The 23384-nt window shown below is 40.7% G+C and overlaps 1 protein-coding gene and 1 long non-coding RNA gene across 4 annotated transcripts in view; one reads left to right on the forward strand and one right to left on the reverse strand.

Annotated features, from left to right (window-relative positions):
- Positions 1-11338, forward strand: part of LOC121666467 — a 12824-nt gene extending 1486 nt beyond the window's left edge. The window contains exons 2-3 of the long non-coding RNA XR_006016669.1: positions 1815-1920; positions 10707-11338. This is a non-coding gene — a long non-coding RNA (uncharacterized LOC121666467). The remainder of the gene's footprint in view (positions 1-1814; positions 1921-10706) is intronic.
- On the reverse strand, positions 7034-22904 carry GABRD (gamma-aminobutyric acid type A receptor subunit delta). 3 transcript variants are annotated; one of them, XM_042032017.1, is made up of 10 exons: positions 22413-22603; positions 18049-18201; positions 15484-15596; positions 14861-14928; positions 14284-14504; positions 13431-13513; positions 11980-12117; positions 10908-11063; positions 10120-10331; positions 7034-9799 (listed from the first exon to the last, which is right to left on the reverse strand). In XM_042032017.1, exons 3-10 carry the CDS (start codon positions 15590-15592, stop codon positions 9500-9502), a joined length of 1287 nt encoding a protein of 428 aa, XP_041887951.1. In that variant the 5' UTR covers positions 15593-15596; positions 18049-18201; positions 22413-22603; the 3' UTR covers positions 7034-9499. The 3 variants fall into 3 exon arrangements, with proteins under 3 accessions (XP_041887951.1, XP_041887950.1, XP_041887949.1); XM_042032016.1 differs by lacking the exon at positions 18049-18201 and having other exon boundaries at positions 10908-11060; positions 22413-22904; XM_042032015.1 differs by lacking the exon at positions 18049-18201 and having other exon boundaries at positions 22413-22902.
- Positions 22905-23384: the final 480 nt, after the last annotated feature.

Genomic DNA, 23384 nt, shown 5'->3' on the forward strand with positions numbered 1-23384 from the left:
AACAGGGGACAGTGCTGAGCAGATGGGACAGGTGAGGGGACGGGGGAAAGTGCTGAGAGCACAGGGGACAGGTGGACAGGGGATAGTGTGAGGGGACAGAGTTAGGGGAGACAATGCTGACGGGACAGCGGGTATGTTCTGAGGGGAGAGGTGCTGAGGGGACAGAGGACAGGTTCTGAAGGGACGGGTGTGAGGGGACAGGCCCTGTCTGCCTCCCCCAGAGCTGCTTCCTGGGAAATCTCAGCAGAAAACCCCAGCAGTGATGTCCCGTGAGTGTCAATCCAGCCTCCAGCCTGGGGAGGGACCACTCAAAGTGGCTAAAGCAGGAAAATCACAGCTGAGATAGTAAAGAGGGAATAATATCAGACTGGCCAGACCAGAGAGAAAAATAGTATGTTAGTGGTGGAGCAACCAGAGTTCCACAAGAGCCAGTCTGTGACATGGTTAATGACTTTTGCTTTGTAAAGTTGGGTTTGGATGGTTTTCCCTAATGATACTTTGATATTTTGCTTCCAAACTTTTAATCCTCTGTGATTGAATCAGGATCTCCTGTGTTTTCCTTGGAAAAAGCTGGGATGGTGAACTCAGAGAGTCCTCTAGTGGAATGCTGCTCATCCTGCCCAAACACCTGGTTTCCTTGTGCATTTTAAAACTTTTCCAAGCAAATAAGCTCTCCAAGCAAAAGGATTGCTTTGGGGCTTTTCTTGATGTATTTATATCCACCATTGGGCAACATAACTCAACCAGTTTGAAAAATGAACCAAAACGAGGAGACACAACTGTTAGGTTGTTTGTTTGGTTGGTTGGTTGCTTGTTTGTTTTGGGGTTTTTTTTGGCCACCTGGAGTTCAGTGGTCATGATTTGTATTTTGAAATGGAATACTGAGCCTCCTGCTGTTCCATGCGTACACCTACATCAAGTTTCTTCAGGCACATTTAGCACTTTCTCAGCACTTTTGTGGGGCTTTTGGGGTTTGTGTGTTGGAGAGTTTGCAGCAGTGTAGCTCTGAGGCTTCTTTTGGTGTTTCTACAATCTCCCAAAATACAAATAAATAATAATTGACACTAGTTTAATTAGCAGTAAAATTGAAAAATTTATTCCCATCAGTCGAGATGTTTTCTCTGACACCAATGAAATGCACCAAATGGCTTCATTTATCAGTCTTTAATCTGAATTATTTGTGTGTCCACTGCTAATTTTATTTTAGTGGGAATTGTCAATCTGGTTTCAGAGTGGGCCCTTAAAGCTTTACATGTTCCAAATTTCTCTGCTTAAAATGGAGAGCATTATGTAAGATAGGTCTACAAACATAATTCTTTCAGGTCAAGGTAGACTTTGATCTCCATGTCATGTCAATTAAATGATTCAGCTCCTTGAGCTGTTGGGTTGGGAGATGAAAGGTTCTTCAGAACTGCGATCTGAAGTTTTATGTGGTTTATTGCTGTTATTTTCTTCCAGCACAACTTTACCAAGGAGAAAAGCTCAGGTATATTTTCAGTGCTTGATGAAAAAAATCTCAACCACAATATTTTTACATCTCACAGAGATATTTTGTAGTTGCTCACTTAGTATCCATGCTGTTGTTTTAGATGTCTTGTTTTGGGTTGGGTTTTATTTTCATATAATACAAGACTGTTTAAACAGTTGCATTTCTCAATACATGCTTCCCACTTCTGGGCAGATGGCATTTTTTGGAGAGGACCTGGGCTTTGCTCTGTGCATTAGCTGACAAGGTTGTAACTGGTTTGAAACACAACAAGTTGTAAATTTAGAGTGGATTCTTGACCTTTTTTTTTTCCCTTTTATTTTTCCAGATGGCAGGCATTGCACTTTTGTCTTCTACCAAGCCATCCTCACCTTAAAAATTGCAATATTTCTGTCTACTACATCTAGATTTGACGAGCTGACAGGCTCCTACAGGTAATTTAATTTAATTTCATTTAATTGCAAGTGTAAATGAGATAGCTAAAATTTTAGCTCTTTTAAAAATCACTATTAGAATCTTTTCATATCAGATATTTTACTCTAAAGAGCAGCGATCTGAAATTATCTGTCTGAGAAAGACAAAAAGGGGTTTTTTTACAAATATTTCAGTTCTGAAATTCTACATTCAACCTCAGCATCCAATCATGCCACAGATTAATTGTAGCAGTGAAGACGTGATTTACTAAAGAATCTAATGTTGGTAGTCCAACTGCTGTAGCCTGGGAGTCTGATGTTACCTCCTTCTTGAATTGTCTTTTTAACTTAAAGTTGTGAGCATTCAGAGTGCTGCTTTCTGAACATTCCCCACTGTTTCCTGGCACTCTTGTCTCACAATTCCTTTAAGGATGTACATCCGCGCGTTTCCAGCAGATGGCAAGAGATTCCCAGGCAACTCTCTGGGAAATACGTTGTGTAGATGATGCTTACGAGTCCTACGTCTTTATTTAGCGCTTCAGGGTGTTGAGAACGGTCCTTTAAACATCAGTTTAAAAGGAAAAAAATGTTTGGGTTAATGATTGCATTAATCTGAAGTACAGCTTGAGCCATCAGACACAAAGCACTTGTCTGTTTCTGACAAGGCTGACCAAAAACTCCTCCCTTCTAAACGCTCCAATGAAAATATCACTATGGCAGCTACTTCTTCAAGACAATTGCTGCAAAAAAGGGGCAATCAGTACTAATTTCACCTCGGTAGAAGACAGGTATCCTATTAGTACTTGAATTCATGATTCAAAATCTTCAGCTATATTAGCACCTTTCAAGTTTCCGAGGTTTTAAAGATTTAGTACGGATTAGAACGATGATTTCAGACTGTGAACTAAACAACGAAGAAGTTGAGAGAGACAGCTCATATCTACAAATGAATGTGAAATGTGAGTAACCAGTTCTGTATCACTTTAGAATAAAAATGCCTCCCCATAGAATGTGTCTTTAGCAGATCAAACCAGCAGCATGTGCAGGCTGCTCTCCAGCCTACTTACTCTCTTCTTTTGCCAAGGAAGAGACTAGATATTGTTTCTATTGAAGTAACTGGCAGTGAAATCGTTGGGTGCAGTGGGAATGAATTTGGGCCAGATGCCACAAAGTTTGGATAAAAATAATAAGGCAAAGCATTAATATATTTGAACATAAACTGGAGTAAAGCAGATATTCTACATAATATCAGAAATCACCATGGCAATTCTTTGTAGATTTTCTTGCTGGCTTGAATATTAGTGTTTTTCTAGCCTGTGTTAAAATAGACAAAATGAATAATGTTTCAAGACTATTTTAAGCCAACACCTCCCTTACTTGTCTGTCTTATATAAGATAGAAGCAACCAGAAGCTGACTCCCTTGTTGACACCTCATTAGCCAGGAGGAGAAAGAATTCTATGGGTAGCCCAAACTACATATCTTTAAAAGCAACCAAACCCAAACCCAAACCTTCGTGATTCTGTATTTACTTTTTCAGGATATTTAAACAACCTGTTTAATTTTACAGTACTGTGTGCACTGTCACTTCTGAAGAAAATATAGGACCTCCTGTCCTTTATATATATGCACAAACAAGCTTGTATATGTAAAAGTTTCACCCACAAAGATGAAGGTAGGATAATCTTAAATATGTCTGTAAAAAACGTAGCTGGTTAAGATGTACAGAAATAGTTCTTTTGTATTTGTCTAAAGCTGGAAGAAATGTAGCAATAAAGGAAGAACAGCCTGGATGGAACATTATACCAGATGTTTCACAGATTACTCTGTATTTCATCATTCAGTCTTTATTTGATCTTAAGGCTCTAGTAATTGTAATACAGGAATAGCTCAATGGCCTATATATTGTTTTGCTACTTCCAGCTCTTCCTGTTCCAATTGGCCAAAGCTGGCCAATTATTTATTACTGTGGAAAGAAAAATGTTCTCCCCACCCCACTTGGTAACTCCATGAATGAAAATTGAGTTTTGTGATATTTGTGCTGCTCTCCTTGAGATTACTTACCCAATAAACAACTAATGCAGCCTGTATTTGTTAGTAACTTATGTTACCCAGTAACTGTGTTAAAGATGTTTGGACCAAAATTAGGAAGAAGAGCCTTTTTAAGAGTGTGGAGAATTTGAGGCATGACTTAAACTATCTTTTTCTCTCTATTGCATATATGGGGTTAGCAGTGTGCAGTGTAAGAGAGTGAAACAGGGAGAAAGAGTGTGTTTGTGTGGGAGTGTGTTTGTGTGGGAGTGTGCTGGTTAATTATCACAGGGTTGAGTTTCTTGCCTTTTATGTAATAAACATTGGAAGGTACAAAGGTTTGCAAATTGAGACTTTCAGCCTCCCTGTTTTTCATACCTGGGTGATGAGATTATATTAGTTTTGCCTAATATGTTCTTGTGCCAAAGAGAAAGAAAATTTCCTCTTCTTTTCCCCTTTCCAAGTAGAAAAAAAAAGGGAAAGAGAACTGAGGATCAAGTGAAATAGAGGTATTGCAAGAGTTAAAGAAAGGGATATGTTTCCAGAGGTTTCCAGTGTCTCAGAAATGTGGGATATTTGGATTTTTTTTTTTTGACCAATTTTTTCATGGAACAGTGAATTCCCAATAACATCTGATTAGTTCTGTTGGTGCTATATTTTCTGACAGTCTGGGCTTGACTGTCTTCTCAGATTTGTTTTTACTGTGCAGGATTTAGTAAAAGAAATAGCTGTGGCACAGAGCTGGTATAAGGAGAGAGCAGATCCCTGATTCATTATGTAATGAGGGGCTTAGATCCTCAAATTAATTCCATTTAAGACACAGTGCCTTTCTCATCTATCTGCCAAATCCATCCAAAAATACATATTCATTGCCAAGTTTTTATTCCGTTTTCATTAGGAAGAATCAGCTATGTTTGTAACATATATTGCACGCAGTATTATTTTAATATCAAACAGGCTTTCAACCATGGCAAGTGGTTTAAGCTGCTGTAATAAACAGGGCAGGAGGGAGTTGCTTCAGATTTTTTTTTAACAAAAATATTCTCAGAAACTTTTTGTTATCTTTTCTGCTTCAGAGACAAATGTACAGGGTGCTGTTTTCCTCCTGAAGAGAAGTGCTTTTCCAGGGTAATGACTGGGAGTATTTAAAATCAGAGCAATCGTATTAAGTGTTTTGTTGTCCCAACACCAGAAGCCTCATTGAGCTAAATTGGTTTCGCTACATTATCTATTGGATTAGCAAACCAGTTAGGAACTGATGTGAGAGTTTTTACTCTAACTGGGATAAATGCTTTCATTTTTACCCAGAAACAGGACAGACATTTCTGGTTTTTAACCTCTTCATAGTGCTGTCACTATTAATGCCAGCATTACTTTCAAACAAATGCAGTATCTTGCTCTTCTTCATCTTTCATCTTGTGCTTTCTGATTCTTTTCAACCTCGTGAGGCAGCAATAGCTATTTTTTCACATCAGTACAGCAGTGTGCATAAGTGCCCCCCAGAAAGCTCTCATGAACACACAATGGCACTTCCTCTTCTGCTGTCAAGGCCAAAGGAGACTTAGGAAACCCTTGGGCACTGAAAAGGCAGGATGTCATTATGGGATGAAATCTCTAGGGTCATTCTGATTTTCCTTCTAACGCATTTTATCTTCCAGTTCAATAGTTGGAATGCCTATTTTGTCCGTTTATAGAAGCTCCGATTTCTGTATATCTACATTTTATTAACACTTCACATTTAGAATGATTACATTAACACATATCCCACTCTTTTTCTCACAGACATGCCAGTCCATAGAGCAGTACTATAAATTGCTGAAAGGAACACAAATGCTTTCAGGTGCAGCACAGAAAAAGTGCCTTCTCATCTGTCACATAGGTTTTTTTATGGCACTAGTACAACCCATCCAAAGTCAGCATTCAACTGACTTCAAATCGGGCTTATTTCACTTTATTAAGGGCATAATGAAATTAGAGTTGAATAGAGAATTGTCTTTAGGTGTTAATAGGTCTAAAGTAGTAATGTCTGGGGATTTTCAAATACGATGATTTCAAATGAAAAAAAAAAAAGTGAAGCACACACAAAAGTATAAAAGATTCCAATTTATGCAAAACTCCAATCAATTCACCATACTCCTGTACTGAAATGTCTCCTTGAAAGTTTGAATGGCATCTGAATTTTCTGTTTCTGGCTCTGGAAACCAATTTAAGAAAATCTCCCTCTTGTTGATGGAGGTGTTTTGTCTTGTGCTGCTCATGCAAGTGCAGCAACAACAGCTGAAATTCCTGTTCTCCCCTCTGCTCCCCTTGCTCCTGGGATGAACCCGTTGCCATATGTGTGCTCACAGGGCATTTTTCTGACTCCCTGCAACATTCTGAGATATTTTTTTCCTTTTATTTATGCTTCTGTCTACATCACTGTAGGTAGTCTGGCATTCTGGCTTTGGGTTTTTTGAGAAGATTGCTGCCACATTTTACTTTGATCAGCCACGCTGAGCTGTGCACCTTGAAGATCTGCAGTCAAACTACAGAAAAAAATTCACTGAATAAATCTTCTGGAGCAGTCAGCAGGACATGCAGTCTGTGACTGTCTCCCAGATGGAGAAGCAACTAATTTTGTCCAATAACCCCATGTGATCAGTCAGTTGGCTGCAGTGTAAGGAGTTATGTCAGGTGCACAATTGCAAACTATTACTGCTGAAGTAATTAGATTAGACATTGCCTTTATAATATCTGCAGCCACCTTCTTGCTAGTTATTCCAATAACCAGCCACTGTACACTAACTGTACACTAGAGGGACTAGGCAGTGCTTCCTTCTCTGCTCTTTAATAACTTTAATTCCAAAATCATGACTTGCACTCCTCAGAAACTTGCTGTGAATATTCCTTCAGCTGGATTTAGTCAATAATTTCACTCTTAGAAGAAGATACTACATTGACAGGCTATGTAATAAACTAATCTACTGATTTTAAACTAAGGATTATTTCTGATTTTTGCAAGTGTAACAAAGAAGGCGGCGGCACTGTGTTCTTTCTAAAGGATGTTGTATTTTTGTGGTGAAGGATCATGAAAAAAGCAACAACTTAGTAAGGAGAAGGCATTGTAAAGTCATGCTTCTGCTGCTTTTATTCCACTCTGCATGAAATCATTATATAGAACAGTAGGAATGATTCAGAAGAAGGAAAGAGAGGTTGAGTTTCTTTGGAGAGAGAGTGATTATGACCAAAAAAACACACTTAGAAAAAAAAATATATAGTGTATTTCTGAAATGTAGCATTTCATCAGCATCAGGAACAAACAGTAAGAAAAATAAATTAGAAAGAGGAGAAGCAGGAGGAAAAGAAAAGAAGCCTGATTACCTGGATATATTGAAGAAGATGCAGATTTTCATTAGCTTTCTGGATAAGGTGAAATCTGAGTGATACTTTGCTTTAATTCAGTATGTGAGCCTCAGAAACTATGGGAAATCGCACCACGTAAGTACAGGTTGGATGCACTTACCTAGTTGGAGGATAAGAGTTTCTGCCTCTCCTGAAGCGCTTTTCTTCTGTAAAACCCAAAGATATAGGAAAGAAATCATTATAGCAATGTTTCAGATAATGCAGTGAAAGGTCTTGACTAAGATTCCCCAGCAGTTCAGTGGTGAGATGTTGGAGCAGAACCCAGGTGTCTCAGTCCAGGGTTGCATTGGTGAGGTCTTTGTGGAACAATTACAGCTTGGTGCCAGTTGGGGTTTTCCAGCACACTGTTGGCTGATAGTTTTTCCATGATAACAGAAATTAAAGATTGAGGTGAACCTAAGCCTGACTTACAGTGGAGTATATTTTCTTTTACAGCCCAGTTCAAGGTCATTATTTTTTCTTCAAAGCATTCTCTTACTTCACTGATATTGAACAAATCTTATTTTAAATTATAAATCAGTGCTGAAATGTTTTATCTTTCAGTGCTGGTCATGTGAAATCAAACCATAAATCACAGCTGAGTTAAGGCAGGAGGAATGCGCACATGCTCCACCAGGATCAAATCCTCCTTTCACCCTTATTGCAACTACTAATTGTCAGCCACACGTTCAAGAGTCCCATCTGAAATGCCAGCAAAGCTCTTCTCTCATCTACAGCTTCTAGCTTAGTCCCTCTCCATGCTCCTTTCCATTGTAGCTTTCAGCCTCTTGCTTTGCCTCCTCTTTCCCTCTCTGTCATTTCACCTCTTCTTTTGTGTCAGTTTCTATTTTTAAAACACCCTCTCACTTTCAAGGCAACAATATCCTCAGAATAAATTTCCCTTTTGTAGTGTCTTACATTGGCTTCCTACACTAACTTTATTTCAGTTGCTTTAATACATATTCCAATATATTTACTGTGGAGATTTTAGAGAATAATTGTGAAACCAGTTTGTTGTGAGTACTGTGTTCACTTGCTGAGTTTACTGAGATTATTTACAGAACAAAGTGTTATTTTGCACGAGTTGGGTGAGAGATCTAGTCCTGAATTAAGCAGTGTGTATGAGGACCCATAAATTTCACTGTTGAATAATGGAAGTGAAGAGGGCCTAAGAGATTAGGTCAGCCTCTGAATAAAAACAGCAGAAATATCCAAAGCAACAGAATAACTAAAGACAGTTATGAATTTTTGTTTTACTTCCCTCAGCTATTTAGGGACAGATTCAGAAAGGATATTTTCAGAGGCACACATGGTAGATTCTCACTGAAAATTAACAGAACAAATTCTAAAGTCCTTCCTGCAAATGGAGTCTGACTTCCTTCATTATCAAGCACCTTTCAAATTTTTCCCAATCCAACATAGGAAGCCTGAGCTTCCCCTGTGGTTCTAAATCACTTTTATCTATTTTGGGGCCTATTAAACTAATAAACATTTTTGTGTTCAAGTGTTTAAAATTTCATTAGCTTAGATCTGAAATGTAAAGCAGTCATTATTAACAATTCAGTAGAATTTTATGTAGTATATTTTATTTCATGCTGTGACTAAGAGCATTGAAATTTTTCAGTATTTTATCCAAGACAAATAATATTTTAAGAAAAACCCCCACTCCCCTCTATTTCCTTTTACTTTGTTCATGAGATTTTTCTGGTTAAAAACTCCAACTTTAGCACTACTGTTAAACCTAGGCCAGCCCACAGATGCAGAAAACCACTCGTGCAGAAGTGAGGAATTAGCTCTTTCATTACAAAAAAAGGAAATTATCTGAGTGTGAAAAGCCAAATCTTCATTACTGATCAACCCTTGAAGTGGAGGAAAACCATGGTAATTTAAGATTTAAACTTTTGCTACAAATATGTACATATGAAAAGTTGTCTCATGGTATTACAGGAAAGAAAGAGCTGGAATTGTTTGGCAGAGTGCAGTCTTACTGTATCAAATCAGGTCAGCAGTAAATCACTGCTTTTAGTAGGAATTCATAGCAGGACTTTCTTGACTTTGGAAGTGTCTTGAGCTTGTTGGAAAATATTTTGAGAAGAGATGCCTCAATTCAGTTTCAGCGAGGGCTTTTTAGCCTGTGGGTATTGTTCAGTTTGTAGGTCTTCGGATGAACTTTCCTTTTTTTGTTGTCTTTACATTGTGTATGCAACCCAGTATATAACATTGACTGCTGCAAAGGCTGCTGGGAACACGGCTCTGGCGTAAATGTCAATGGTGTCAGCATCAATGGGCTTAAAGAGGGACTTCAGGCCAGTCTTTTTGTCCAGTTTCATTCCCTGCTGCTGTTTTGTCTCTCCAGTTTCTATTTCTATTGTGCCATATGATCCAGGCAGGCTTCTGGGAATTCGGTGCTGCCTGTTTGAAATGGCCAGTTCCTGGTTCACACCAGCTATGGAGAGGGAAAACAGAACAATGGCATTCTTCACGTTGATCTGCAAAGGAAAGAGGAGAACAACGGCAGTTTATAGGGCAAAGGCAGTGTCATTCATCCAAGATATCCACGGCACAAATGTGGTGAAACACCTACGGGGTCCCTAAGCACTGCATGGGATTTAGCCCTTGCTTTGGCAGAACTGATGAAAGACTCTGTGCTACCACTTATAACTCTGGTTATGGCTTTACATGCTCTGAATTACTGAGGCACCATCGAGAACATTCTCAAAGCCTTCTTCTTAGGAAGAACTTGTAGAAAAAGGTCATGATGCAGGGTGACTGCTTTGGCAAAGTTATTCCCAGTATCACACCTACTGACCTCTGCACTCTGCCTTCTCGCCTTTATCTTGTTCTTCTGCTTTTTCATGTAGTCAGCATTGAAATGTGCAAAGGCATATTCCACCAGTGCAGCAAAGACAAACACGTAGCAGATCCAGAAGTAAACGTCCAGTGCCTTGATGGCAGAGGCTCGTGGAAGCGAGGATCGGGCACTGACCATCAGTGTGGTCATTGTAAGAACAGTGGTTATACCTGCAGAGTAGCATGAGAGAGAAATATATGCACTAACATACATAAATATATTTATTAATATGAGGCTGAGGATTATTTTCACAGCAAAAGCCCCTTAATGCCATGGCTTCTGATTTTCAAAACAGGGGAATTTGTAAAAAAATGCATTTGTGTGACTAAGGCAGTTTTGAACAAGTTATCCTTGTTTTTTTCCTAGATAGGAGAAACAAAACCCAAAGAGTTAACCCTCAAACACTTTTACATCTGCACTGGCAACACTTATTCAGACATACAAACCCACAGGCTCCCGGAACACATTTTTTCTCACTGTCCCAGTTCCTTCAAATCAATTCTTTCATTTCTCTCACAGTCATTACTGCTTTTAACCCTCCCTAGGTGGTTATCTGCTGTTCCTTACTGAGACAGCTGCCCTGACAACGACAGAAATTAAAACAGGAGAGAAATCTTTCAAAGGACCATCCCTTCTGCAAATGTAAACATGATGGTCATAAAAACACCTTAACGAGGATTATCAGAGAGCATAATTACCACCTGAGCACTCCCTTCCCCGTGAGTCCCCCAGGAGATCTGTTTTACCTAGTGACACCCTGGCAGGCACAGCTGACTGGCTGATCCAGAAGGACACCCACGACATGGCCACCAGTAGGATGGAAGGGACATAAGACTGGATGATGTAAACTCCTCGATTTCTCCGAAGGTGGAAGTGGAGACTGAGCCTGGGAAACTGACCTGCTGGAAAAGAGAGCAAGCAGAAAAGATACTGGCTGCGTGAATTACATTTAAATTGATATTAAAAATGACTTTTCCTATAATGACACAGAGCTACATTCTTTAACATCTTCTGGACAAGGATCACAAAAAGCTTTTTGAATGCTGTTCGATTGATGCTTCATAAACCCTGCACGAGGTACTGCAGCTTTCATCAGCTAAGAATAGGTCAAATGATTTGTCTCAGGTCATATCAATGCCAGATCTGAAAATAAAATCATGAGTCTTCTCAAATAACAGTATTGCTTCAAAATGTGTACTGTCTTATCATCTGCTGTAGAAAGTCCTCCAGATACTAAATTTAGATTTTTTAAAAGGCCAAGTTAATTTCAAACTCAAAAAAGAGCTTAGAGGAGATGTGCAGCATAAATGAGAATCTGAATACATGAAAGAGGATGAAAAATCAGCAGGAAAGAAATGACTCCAATCTTGTACAAACATTGCAATAAGCCCAGTGATAGACATACACACCACTGACTTCTACGGGGTAGAATTAGACTGATCTGACTGTACGTCATAAGCTTCATAACATCATGGGCTAATGGAAATTTTTCTCGATCTGAAGTTGCAAATTAGGTCAACAAAATGTGAACTATACCTCAAGTGCTTTTTATCAAGTGCTGTCTGGCTACTCCACGCAGTATTTTGTCAAGCAGAGAGAGCTAAAGGACAGAGCATGCTACAGCGGCTACCTGGAGGCTCAGCAAAGAATGGCATTACTTACAAGTAGAAGATGAAGAAAACTCTTATCAGAAACATGACAGGTTCTTAAATTAGTTACTTAAGAAGAAGGATTTTCTATTATAGATAGAAAATAGATATTTTCTCTCTGCAGGAAAAAGTCAGATACTGCCCCTGAATTGAAGAAAGGTTCTGTTACCAGATTTGAAGTTCATAATTTCTGTTGTGAACTGGTAGTTGGTAATTGTGAATTGAGCAAGCTGCAGCTTATCCAGCCCATGGATCTCCTCCTGGTTTTCTGACCAGTGGTAGACAATGTCCTCTGAAGAGTAGCCATCTGCCAAAAGAAAGCTGAGTAAACACAGAGTTCAAGGGAGAAATTAAGAGCTTAGAGAACTCATAGTGGAAGTTCTCTAATTCCTCTCCTATGCTGATTTCCACCAGACACGATGCAAACGTGCTGAGATTCAGTCTGGATAACTCTCTGCTTTGGAGAGCTGCAGGGCACTAGGAACACAACAGAAAGGGGAGATATGAATGAGGGGATTTACGTAATATGCAAATCCACAGGAAATCAATCTTTCCTAGTTTTGCTGTTCATTGACAACTTGCTACTAAAGCATCCATTTGTTTAAAGAGACTTTATTTCTGCTTGTTTCACTGAAATTAAAACCCTCAAATTCAATTAAAATATTCAACCCCCACCAAAACTCCCTGCAGAACTTGCTGGGAGAGAGAATGAATTGCTGGGGCAATGTCTGCTGCCTCTGCATTTGGTGATTACATAAGTAAAACTGTAGATTGCTATTTTTGACAGGATAAAATGGTATTGTGGTTAACTGCCTAGAAAACAAAGTCAGTGACAAAAAAGAAAATTAGAAACTTGCATCAACAGGCCAAGGGATCTGCTCAGGATCTGCTATTCCCAGATCTCTGGAAACCTCAGGACCTGTAGGCTCCTTGATCTAAAAACCAGATTAATTTTCCCTGACTGGGTGGTCCCTGCTTGTGTCAGTGGTGATTTTCATTCAGAAGTATTAATGCTCATGGGAATTACATGCTGATCATAGATTAAATACAAGTTGGATAAAATACAAATTTTATAACCCTCCTCTGTGATTACAAATGAATGAAGCCCATCCATGCAGTATTCTGATGGATTTCTGTGTAACAGATACAGGAATGCCAAGGCAAGTTAAAGAGCTATGTGAAGGTTAGTCACAATGGCATTCACTAAAAGCAGGGAATCCTTTCTTTTTCCTATTTTTTCATAAATTAAAAATAGCACATCACATTTTGCCTGTGGGCTTTTCTACTTGTTCTCACTGGATTCGATACAAATCTCAGTAATGCCAGCGACTGTCACAACTGCACAAGGTTTCACATGAAGCACAAAGTTCCAGACATTTGTCAGCAGGACTGTACATTGTTCATCATCCCTAAATGAAATCCTAGAGTTTTGGATTGGACTGGGGTTGAACTGGTATTGAAAAGTCCATAGTCTAATGCCCAACACAGGCAATGTAGAATTTCTGTTCACTCTAAACCCCAAGGCACCCCTTACATTCCATTGACTAAAGAAGCAGCTGCATCTATCTCAGTACCATAAAGGCAGGCTTTACACAAAACACAGATGTACTCAGCCCTTACAGCTCTCCAAATCCAACATGCATTCCTGCTCATCCATTGGGTACTTGGAAAGGTCCATGTCACAGGCCACTGTTGAGGTAATCCTGTTCAGAGCAACATGAACATCAGTTAGTTACATTCAGACAGAGCCTTTTCCTCAGAACTCAAAAGACTAAGTGGAAAACTTTGAAACCTTAATACTAACAAAGGGAACTGTTTTCAAAGTCCTTATGGCTGTTGCCTGAGTCTGTGGGAAACCCAAAGGCAGAGGGAATTGAAGAAAGGTCAAATGACTTGTCTAACGTCAGAGGATTCTGCAGCTACTGATGATGATAAAAAGGAATTTTCTGATTCAATCTCCTCCCTTTTACTGTCCCCAAGATCACTACCAATACCTTAAGGGGGACGTTGGGCTCACAGTTTCAAAGGTACACATTCATTATTTTTTAGAACATTACACAATTAACTTTCAATATAGTTACTGATTTCCAGCCACAGCCCTCTTTCAAAGTGAGAAATGCTACTTTGTCTGTGTGAAAGACAGGGAAGCTGAGCCTAAGTCAGGCTCACAATTCCCTTGGAAAATAGCGAGAGAGTGGAGAACAGAATCTTTGCTCTGTATTCAGCACCTCCTTGCCTGGTGACCAAAGCCATGAGAGGCTTCTCTCCCATTGAGGGCATTCTGGACATGATCAGTGTTGCCAAAGAGACCTTCCTGACTTCTCCTTATAAAGAAAAGGATAGGAGATGGGAGCTTTTCTTCCATTTTTAATTAATAATTATTTTAGGAAATCACCTCAGGAAAGCTGAGTGATTATAGAATGTTCAAAAAGTTAACACACAACAGAGTATACTTGTACTGTTTGTCACTCACCTGATGCTGTACAAAATGACTCCATCTGGCTGGAGCCTGATAAGTTTGTTTTCCACAGTCACATCATGGAACCAGGCAGACTTGGCATTGACTATGAAAGTATCTGGCAACCAGAGCTTGTCCACAAACCTGCTGTCCAAGCCCAGAGTTTCGTTAGTGTGGTTGTAAGACAGACGGTCGTCTCGCCAGCTCTGGTGCAAAAATACTGTCATGGTGTATTCCTATGACAAGAGAATTCCCAGTTAAGAAGTGATGCTGACAATGATAATGTTTTGGAACTTGGCCAAAAATCATTGTCTCAGCCTAGAAATATATTACTTGCTTTCAGTGCAAATACATATTTTTATACTTAGTCAACCAGGGAGCTGCCCCAAGCATTTGAATTTCGGTCGTACACTCTTACCATGGATAAGCACAAGATATAAAAAGTGATTCAATATCAATATTATATAGAACACATCGCAAGAGTTGCATAGGTCTTAATGAAGGAAATCAGTTTATAAATCTCAATAAATACAACTTTTGGTTTTGAACCTTTGCTTTTTCTAAAGCAAAACTAAAAAATCTGATACCGTACCATGTTCACTTCTGAGATGTGGTCAATGCTGGCTACTTCGATTGCCAGAGCAACGTTAACAGGAGGACCTGGGAAAAAATGTTTGAATGGGGTGATTTACATCATCATAGTACCCATAAAAATATCAATGATCACAGACTGTTAATTCTTTCAGATGGAGTGAGTTCACTAAAGTGTTTTCCATTAGAAAGTACACTCTTAAAGCAAGAGTTTTCAATCTTTTACCGATTGTGCCCTCAATTTCCAACAGCACACTTCACTTCAGTGATAAGGAATACAAGATAAAATCACGACTACTGAAAATTATAGAATCCTTTCTGGAAATTACATTATCTAGTTTAAGACAGCATGACTTCAAGCAGATGCAGAAATTATCACCATGTAACGAAATATAAAATTCCTTCAACTTAGATGTCAACAATTTAAGAACTGCATCAGAAGCCTGTGTTGCTGTTGCACAGTCTGTCTCTTGTCAAAATCAAGCATATTGTTGCTTATTATCTTTTTCCATCATCCAAGTAAAAGATAATCATAACTTTTTAATCATTTAAAGTATGAAGTTCACATAAACATCAGAAGGATTGCAAGAACCAAAGAGACATTATTTATTCTCCAAATCTCACCTCCAATCCCAGGCCTGAAGTTTCGTGCATACCCTTTCATCAAATCATCCAGGTTGGGCAACCAGGAGATTTCGATGTTGGAACCTATGTAATCTCCGATGTCACTCATAGCTCTGGGTAAAGAGAGTAAGTATCTTAAAATTTCCCATGTTTACAAACAGAAAAATGACAGAAAATTGAAGTTATTGACTTATTTTGCACCAGAGACCATGTACAGTAGAATCAGCTATTTTGGAGATTTTTATAGGTGGGAAAACCCTTTCAGATATTTCTGTTTAAATCAAAACAAATTTCAGGCAAGACTATGGCCTCTTTAAGTACAAGCACATACTTTTAAAAGTTTCTTTCTTTCCAAAAAAAAGTAGGAAAAATAGATTTAGAAACTTAGAAAAAGCATGAGGGAAACCAAGATACTTTGTATACTGCCTAAAATGCATCTGTGAGCACTGAAATGCAGCTGTGACAGCTTCTTACTATGGAACAGCTGAGATCAAGAAGGCTGGTGTATTGTCAAATGTGAGGGGAAAACAGGAAAAACTGCACATCTGGAATTTGGAGAGCAGGCAGCAGGTTTTGGTTGGGAGAAAATGTGGGGTTTGTGCTCATGATTCAGCCCCTCCCAGCAGTAAGGCTCCCTCTCTCAGTTGTCTCTTCTTGCTTGCCCAGTGATGCTCTCTGAAAACTTTAGCCCAGAGTCTTGTTGCCATTTGCCAGCACCTGGCAGCTGCCAGCCCCTCAACCCTGGCACAAGCAGTGATGTGGATATTCCACCATCTCTTGCAAACAAAGACAAGGTTGTGTTTTCTTCATGATCTGTTAAGCCTAGCAGACTCCAGTTGAAGATCTGTGCCTGCTCACATTGTTCCTCTCGCTGCACTGTGATTGACAGGGATGGAAGAGACAAATGAGGGGCTGGGACAATGTCTGCCACCCCTATTTGCAAAGAAAAGAATTGCCAGTGGTTTGAGAGGGCCTGTGACTGAAGCAAGTACTGGATCAAATCTGCCTGAGCACTGGTTTAGCATCTTCCACTAAGGCCAGCTATAAATGTGGCATTTGAGAGGTACCTATGCCTTGTAACAGAAGAGAAATGGTTAAATATCCATGGAAGGCTGCCGAGTAATACACCACAAATACATTCTGCCTTGGTACTTACATAACTTTCTTAGAGTGTTCATGTGACATTGACCCACATAAAGCACATGGTTTTTCTCTCCAAAATATGCCAGCCTGGGCATTCAGCTCAGCACGAGCAATTATTGCCAGCACAGGAACAGAGCATCCTACAATAACCAACTCTTCTTCTCACAGAAGACTGAAAGAAAAACCTTTGATTGCCCTGGTCTTAAAATTCTTGTCTGGACCCAATTATACAAGGAAGGAGTTCTGGGATTACAATGTGTAAATGTAAGTTTTGAGCAGCAGAGACACTGAAGGTTTGCATTAGCAGTGCTGTCAAAGCTTATGGGACCTCACAGCACAGGAACACTGCTCCAAGTGGAACTTTATTAGTTCCCAGTGAAATGTTATGTTAAACTGCATTTACGAGATTTCCATGCCACGAGCACACTGTTGTATGATCATCTCAAATTACTGTCCCAGCTATTTCTCAGGTCCTTCTGTCTCTTCTGAGGAAGGATCTTGGAACACTCCAAGACATGTTTTCAGCTACATAAATTGGAATAACATAATTGACTTATGTTGGGGTCTCCTCCATGTTACAGTATCCCCACTGTAACAGACTTAGACAAGGGCTTTGAAGATTTATAACAGATGTTGACAGAGGTTTTGTCCTTCTTTATTGGGTCTCGTGAACTATATAACACTTCTTTCTATCAGACAGCTGATCTTTCAATCATCCAATCATCATTATTTACTTTAATTGAATTATAGCTTTATAATAAGTTTGTTTAAAAACATACTTTTGTATACTTACAAGTCACAGTCATAGACGTGGAATGGTGTTTCTAATCAGTAAAATGTCAGAGTTCCTTTTATATGTAAAGAATGGTACTCTATATCTTTCCCTAATTAGAGTAAATAACTACAACACAATTGAACAACTATATCTGCTTAAAATATGCTTGCCTTTTCAATAGAAGGTGTTGCTTTTCAGCTTCTGTTGCTAAAACAGCAACCAAGTTCAGTAAAGTGTTTTGAAAACAGAATTCAAGTCAGAAGGTGACAGCACTGGAGTGATGTATCTCGTGTGCCTGATCATGTTTTGACCAAGCACTTAGAGTGCAGCAGTTCTCCGGTGTCAGGATTCTATTTTAATGGCATTAAGGAAAGCCGTGGAGCTCAAGGGAAGTTAAAATGATGAGAGTTGTGTTAAAGACTGAGGGCTGTAGCCTGGCATGTGTTTTAAGCAGATTACAATCTAGAGGGAGTTTTACTTAAATATCCATGGCACAATTAAAATAAATCTTGTTTCTATTATTAATAAAGCCTTAGGGTCAGATCATCAGTGTAACAAATGTGCTGAAGTTAGTGGAGCTATATGCACTTCATACCAGGGGGGTTATTAAAGTATTACAGCTGAAATAATTTTATGGCTAGATTTACCATGTGGTGATAACTCCTTTGAGTCATTCCCCTTGACTTCTGCACATCACATCCAGTGCTTTAAAGTTACATGAAGGATGGTGGGATAATTTCATTCATCCTCGATAAGCAGTTGGGATTATATATGGCCTAAAATATTATTCATTGTTGTACCTGAAAAAGGAAGACCAGCATAGAAAAGACGCATTGGAAGGGATTCACTTTTCATAGTGTAAGCAGTAAGGATGAAAAGAAAGGCAACTACTATTAGTTGATTCAGCAACTTCCCAATGCAAGCTGCTGTAAAGCTTGTTTTAGTAAGAAAAAGGACTTTGTAAAATTAAGGTATTGATTTGTCAAATCCAAGGGGTAAAAGAGCTCCTCAAAAGCTTCTCTTCAGTTTGCACCAGGCCAGCGTAGGGGGCCTTGCTGGCTGAATGGCAGCAGTCCTGTGGACTTCCATCCATCTGGAAGTCATTCCCAAATCTAAGGTTGAAGAAGATGATCCACACTCTGACTCTGTACACATCTCATTTCAAGCAGATATTTTTGAGAATATATTTGCATCTGTCCATATCTGGAGCATTGGGAGGACTTCAACTGAGCTCATCGAAAATAGATTGCTGCTGTCTAAACCATGAAAGCAATAGTGACGGTAAAGGAAATCCCCGCTGATAAACTGCACAAACCTGTGGAGTTCTTCTTTCCCTAATACTGACACAGGTTAGGGAAAGCAACTCCAAGCAATGAATGTCACATGACAGAGCAAAGAAATGCATCTATTTCAGAGCTAAGTACTAGCAGTTCTAGAATAAAAAGTACACATCTCCCAAAATCCTTCCTATCCGAGCTGACATCTCCCTCCCAGCTGCTGCAGGACCAGGGAGGGTCTACTAATGTGGAGTGATCTGGGGGAGAAACATCAATCAACTTGGACAGCACATCTTTAAAGGGCTTGTCAGACAAGTGAGGCATTAGCTCTCTTCCAGGACACTGCTTGAAAACAGTTGCTAGAAGTTTATCATATTACTAGAAAATATCTGGCATTTAAATCACACCAAGGCAAGAGGCAATCTGTAAGTTTCATGTGAATGAGAGCACCACAGCAGCTGAGCAAGGGATAGTATTAGCAATTTCATTTTTGCACAGGAGTGCCAAAATCTCTGGGAGCTGTGCAAAAACCTCAGCATCTTTAAGTCAGTGGCCAGTGGGACACTGATTTGAGGCCACACTTGTCAGGAGGGTGCACTGACCTGACAAATTTATAGAGCAGTAAGATGTAGAAAATCGTGTTTTGCATCTTCTGTTTCTTCTTTAGATCTGCTAACCTGATTCTTTTGGGGATTGTGACATCGTTGTTATATGAATCTTTTAACCTGGTAGATGGAAAAAACCAATTTGACTGGAGGACTGGGATGGAGTACATTTCATTTTGATAAGCATTTGGGACAAATGTCCCAGATGTCCTCACCACTGAAGAAAACTTTTCCTTGGGAAAAAGACAAGGAATATCCTGCAAGGTCAGTGAACAATCTGACCTCTGCCAAACTCCAGGATTATCCAGAGCAGTATGTGTATCCTTCCCATCTGCCATTTCTGACTGTTAGGGAAGCTCACTGTAAATATGTTTTGTATTTTGAAATGCAATTGAAAAAGCATTAGGCTTAATTCATGGCAATCTTTAGAACATCAAAGCCTCTCTGGCAGTTTTAAGCTACAGAAAATGGACCACTCTTTGCATACATTCACGTGTTAAAGCTGCTCTGTTTCCACAAATAGAAGTAAAGGGCTTAGGAAAACACACAGCAGAATGATAATTAAATGCAAGAGTTAAAAGTCACTTAACAGAGCAGAAACTTAAATACAAAATATACACCTATTTTAATTAGAGAAGTAAGGAATTATGAAGTACAGACACACACCCCAAAACTCCTATCAGAAGTGCTCTTTCCCCACACAAATGAAGAAATATTTCCCCAAGCATCTTTCTGCAGATGATCTGCTTCACTGTGGCACATTTATTATTGCAGCATCCACAGCATCTCAAACCCTGATAGAATAGTGGAAGCCACAGTCTTTGTCCCAGGGACCTGTCAATCATTTAAATGCCAAATTCCTTGCCACTAATCACTGTCTCAAGCAGATCAAAAACCACTATTTTAAAAAAATGTTTACCTGACAAAAATGTGCTGACTCAGATTGAATTTGGCTCATTCACTTCAGTCAAATAGCACACATGACAGAGAAATTGCTTCACACACAGCTAAAACACCCTGGAAGGGTATTCAGAAATGCTATGAGGAAGCAGCCTGCATATATCCCCCACTTCCCTCCTCTGCCAAACTGCAACATTATTTTCATTGGTAGTTTGGCCTTTGGGAAGTCTTTTGTCTCTCTTGCATCTTATTGATGCATTTCGAAATGACCAAAATGTTCTTTCTTTTTAGAATATGTTTTTCTTATACCTGTCATATACAGTGCACAGAACTCAGGAGCAGAGAATTTAGGGGGGTTGGATGGCCTCTATCATCATAATTGGGAATCAGATTGCTTTTAGAAAACAAAATTAGAGCCTTAAAATGAAGCTATTGGCAGTTTTGCCCATTAATATGCTGCCATTCATAAAAGCATCTCATACCAAAAATATTTTTACTAATGCAAGCATAAAATTTAACTTGAGTTCTGTTTGACTGATCCAAAGTACACATGTAAGCAAGGCTACTCCCTTTTTACAAGATTAAACAGTGTCCTGCCATAGCCACCCTAAATCCTGAATCCAAACAGAGCAGCTTTCCTTGACCATGGAATGTCTCACACTTTGGCATATTTGGAAAAGTACAAACTGAACAGTTGGAATTCCAGAAGTTAGAATTTGCCTTGCCTGAGTCTGCCATGAGTAGATGTATTCCTAACAAACAACTCATCACTATTGTGTAACTGGAGAAAGAAAGTCAATTAGGCAATTAATGATAAAATAAATAATGTATCCAACAAACACATATCCTGACAGTTGCTGTGCCTAGGAGCAGACCTTGAAGACAGAGGCTGAGAAGACTGACTCTTCCTTAAAAACCTCTTTTTTTGGGTCTTATGTACTCAAACATCACTTTTGAACCCACAGCCTCAATGCTAATTCAAGTGCAGAGGGAGAAACAGGATCATTGAAATTATGGGCAAGATCAGGGTGCCCTTAGGCAATAAGCAGTATTTCCTCTGCCTTCACTGTAACACTGGATTGCTTCAGAGTCTGAGGATGTCAGGATCTGACCCTGGATAACAGATTCAAGGTCACAGGATAAATCATTCTGTGATAAATCAATCCTGACTAAGAGCAGTTGACTTGACACTTTCTCTAAGCAAGATTTTTTTCCTTCCCAGTGAAAAAAACCAGATCTCCCTGATTAATTCCAAAACCTCTAACAATGTTGTGTTTTACTACAGTTACCACTTTGCCTCTTCCACTCCTCTGAAGCTATTACGGACGTCTGTGAAGCAGATGTAAGACCCTTTTGATGCCACAACCACCCCTGCTCTGGGGGGTGTAGGCATGTTTTTACATGCAGCAAGTTCTTTTTTACTCCCCCCTCTATTTTCATTGCGTAATCATGGCAAAGCTTTCTCCACATCCAGCCTCCAGATCTGGAGAGAATAAGAATATACCGAGACCATCGCTGGTTGCCTAGCTAACACCTTCGGAGGGAATGTGACTGAGAGCTGCAAATGTATATCTTTCTTTACAATTTATTACTTAAAGAAATGGTTTGCGTCCTCCAAACATTTTTTGCCCTAAGATCTCTGACACTCTCTTCCTGTTAACCCAAGTTCAGGAGACTTAATGAATGCACTAGAAAGGAATGGTTGTATTTTGAGGTTTTAATAATACCTATGGAGGCCCTAAGCAAAGCTATTCAGCTCGTACCCCACTGGTTGTGCTGGGGTTTATGGAAGAGTTTCATGTTCAAGCAGGCCCCTACAGAGCTGCTGGAGGGGCTGAGGCTGAGCTGGGATATGCAGTGCCTTACAAGAAGTGATTGCCCCCAATTTAGAGTAAGTGCCCTCGGGAAAAGGCTTCCAGGAGCATCCTGTTAAAAACACAGCCCTTGACTACGCCAAGAAACTGCTGCTCAACTGGCAGAAGTGCATCCTCAGCTAGGGAATGAAGAAAGAAAAAACTGAAACAGATGAAGCACATTAAGGAAACTCTTCAGTCAAGGGCCCTTTTTCTCCTGAACATTCACTCAAAGCAGTCCTGGCCCGTAAGTGCAGCAAGCATCCCTGGGCAAAAGTGGGAGCCCCAGCCAGAGCTGGCATCACTCACTCCAGCTACACCAAGAGAACGGCTGCCTGAGGCCAGTCTAAGAAAGAATGATAAGATGTTTTCTTACCTGATACACCTGTGCTCTTGGGTGCACAGTAGAATCAAGGCAGGAAAAACCCAGGTAAGAAATTCCATTTTACTCCCATTTATTAGACAGCAGCGACCAAAACCCAGGTTCCCTGGCTCTCCTGGCAGCTCCAAAGCTCCAGTGGCGTTGCCATCCTTGCCTGCTGCGCTAAGTTGAGGCTGAGTTTAAAGCGATGGATGGTTGCTCAGCAGCAGCAGCCCCCACAATCTCCACAGTGCCCGGGAGCCATGCAGGCAGCCCGGCACGGGAGCAGGGCAGCTCTCCTCTCCTCTCTTCTCTTCTCCTCTCTTCTCCTTCCCTCTCCTCCGCTCCTCTGCGGGTGGCTCAGTCCCGCCCGGCTCTGCTGCCCTGCTCCCGCATCCCTCCCCTGCCGCGGGCTCTTCCTCCGGCCGCTCTGCCCGCCTGCGAGGCTGCTTGCCGAAAATAACCTCCAAAAGGATAGATTAATCCCACGGAGCGGGGTGGGAGCAACTCAAAGTGCTCCGGAGCCACTAATGTCCTGCGCGCATCGTGCCGGGGAGGAGCAGGAGGAGCTGCAGCCCGAGCCGAGGGCAGGGGCGGCCGGTCCCGGGGCGCTCGGGGGCGCGGAGCCGCTGTGCCCGCTCCCCACGGGGCATGTGAACCGCAGGCACCGCCGCTGCCGCCGCCCCCCGCCGCCCCCCCCGAGCTCCTGGAAAATCCCGGCGGCACCCGGGCACCGCAGCTGCAGCCCGGCTTCCAGCATCGCTCCGAGCGCGCCGGCAATGGAGCCGGGGACCGTGCCGAGGGAAACTGCCGCCTCTCCGCTGTCTGCGCGCTGTCCCGGCCCGGCGGTACCACCGAGAGGGGCAGAGCCGGCAACACAAACTTCTGCCTCGCCGCTCTCGGGCTCCTGAGGGGCTTCTCTACAGTGAAACGCTCGGAGCAGTTCACAGCTCCATCCCGGGCTGCTCGCGCTGCCATCGTCCAGCT

The sequence above is a fragment of the Corvus kubaryi genome, unplaced genomic scaffold (assembly GCF_017639235.1).
Source record: "Corvus kubaryi isolate FWS band 111438036 unplaced genomic scaffold, C.kubaryi_AGA036_p1.0 37352, whole genome shotgun sequence".
Lineage (NCBI taxonomy): Eukaryota > Metazoa > Chordata > Aves > Passeriformes > Corvidae > Corvus > Corvus kubaryi.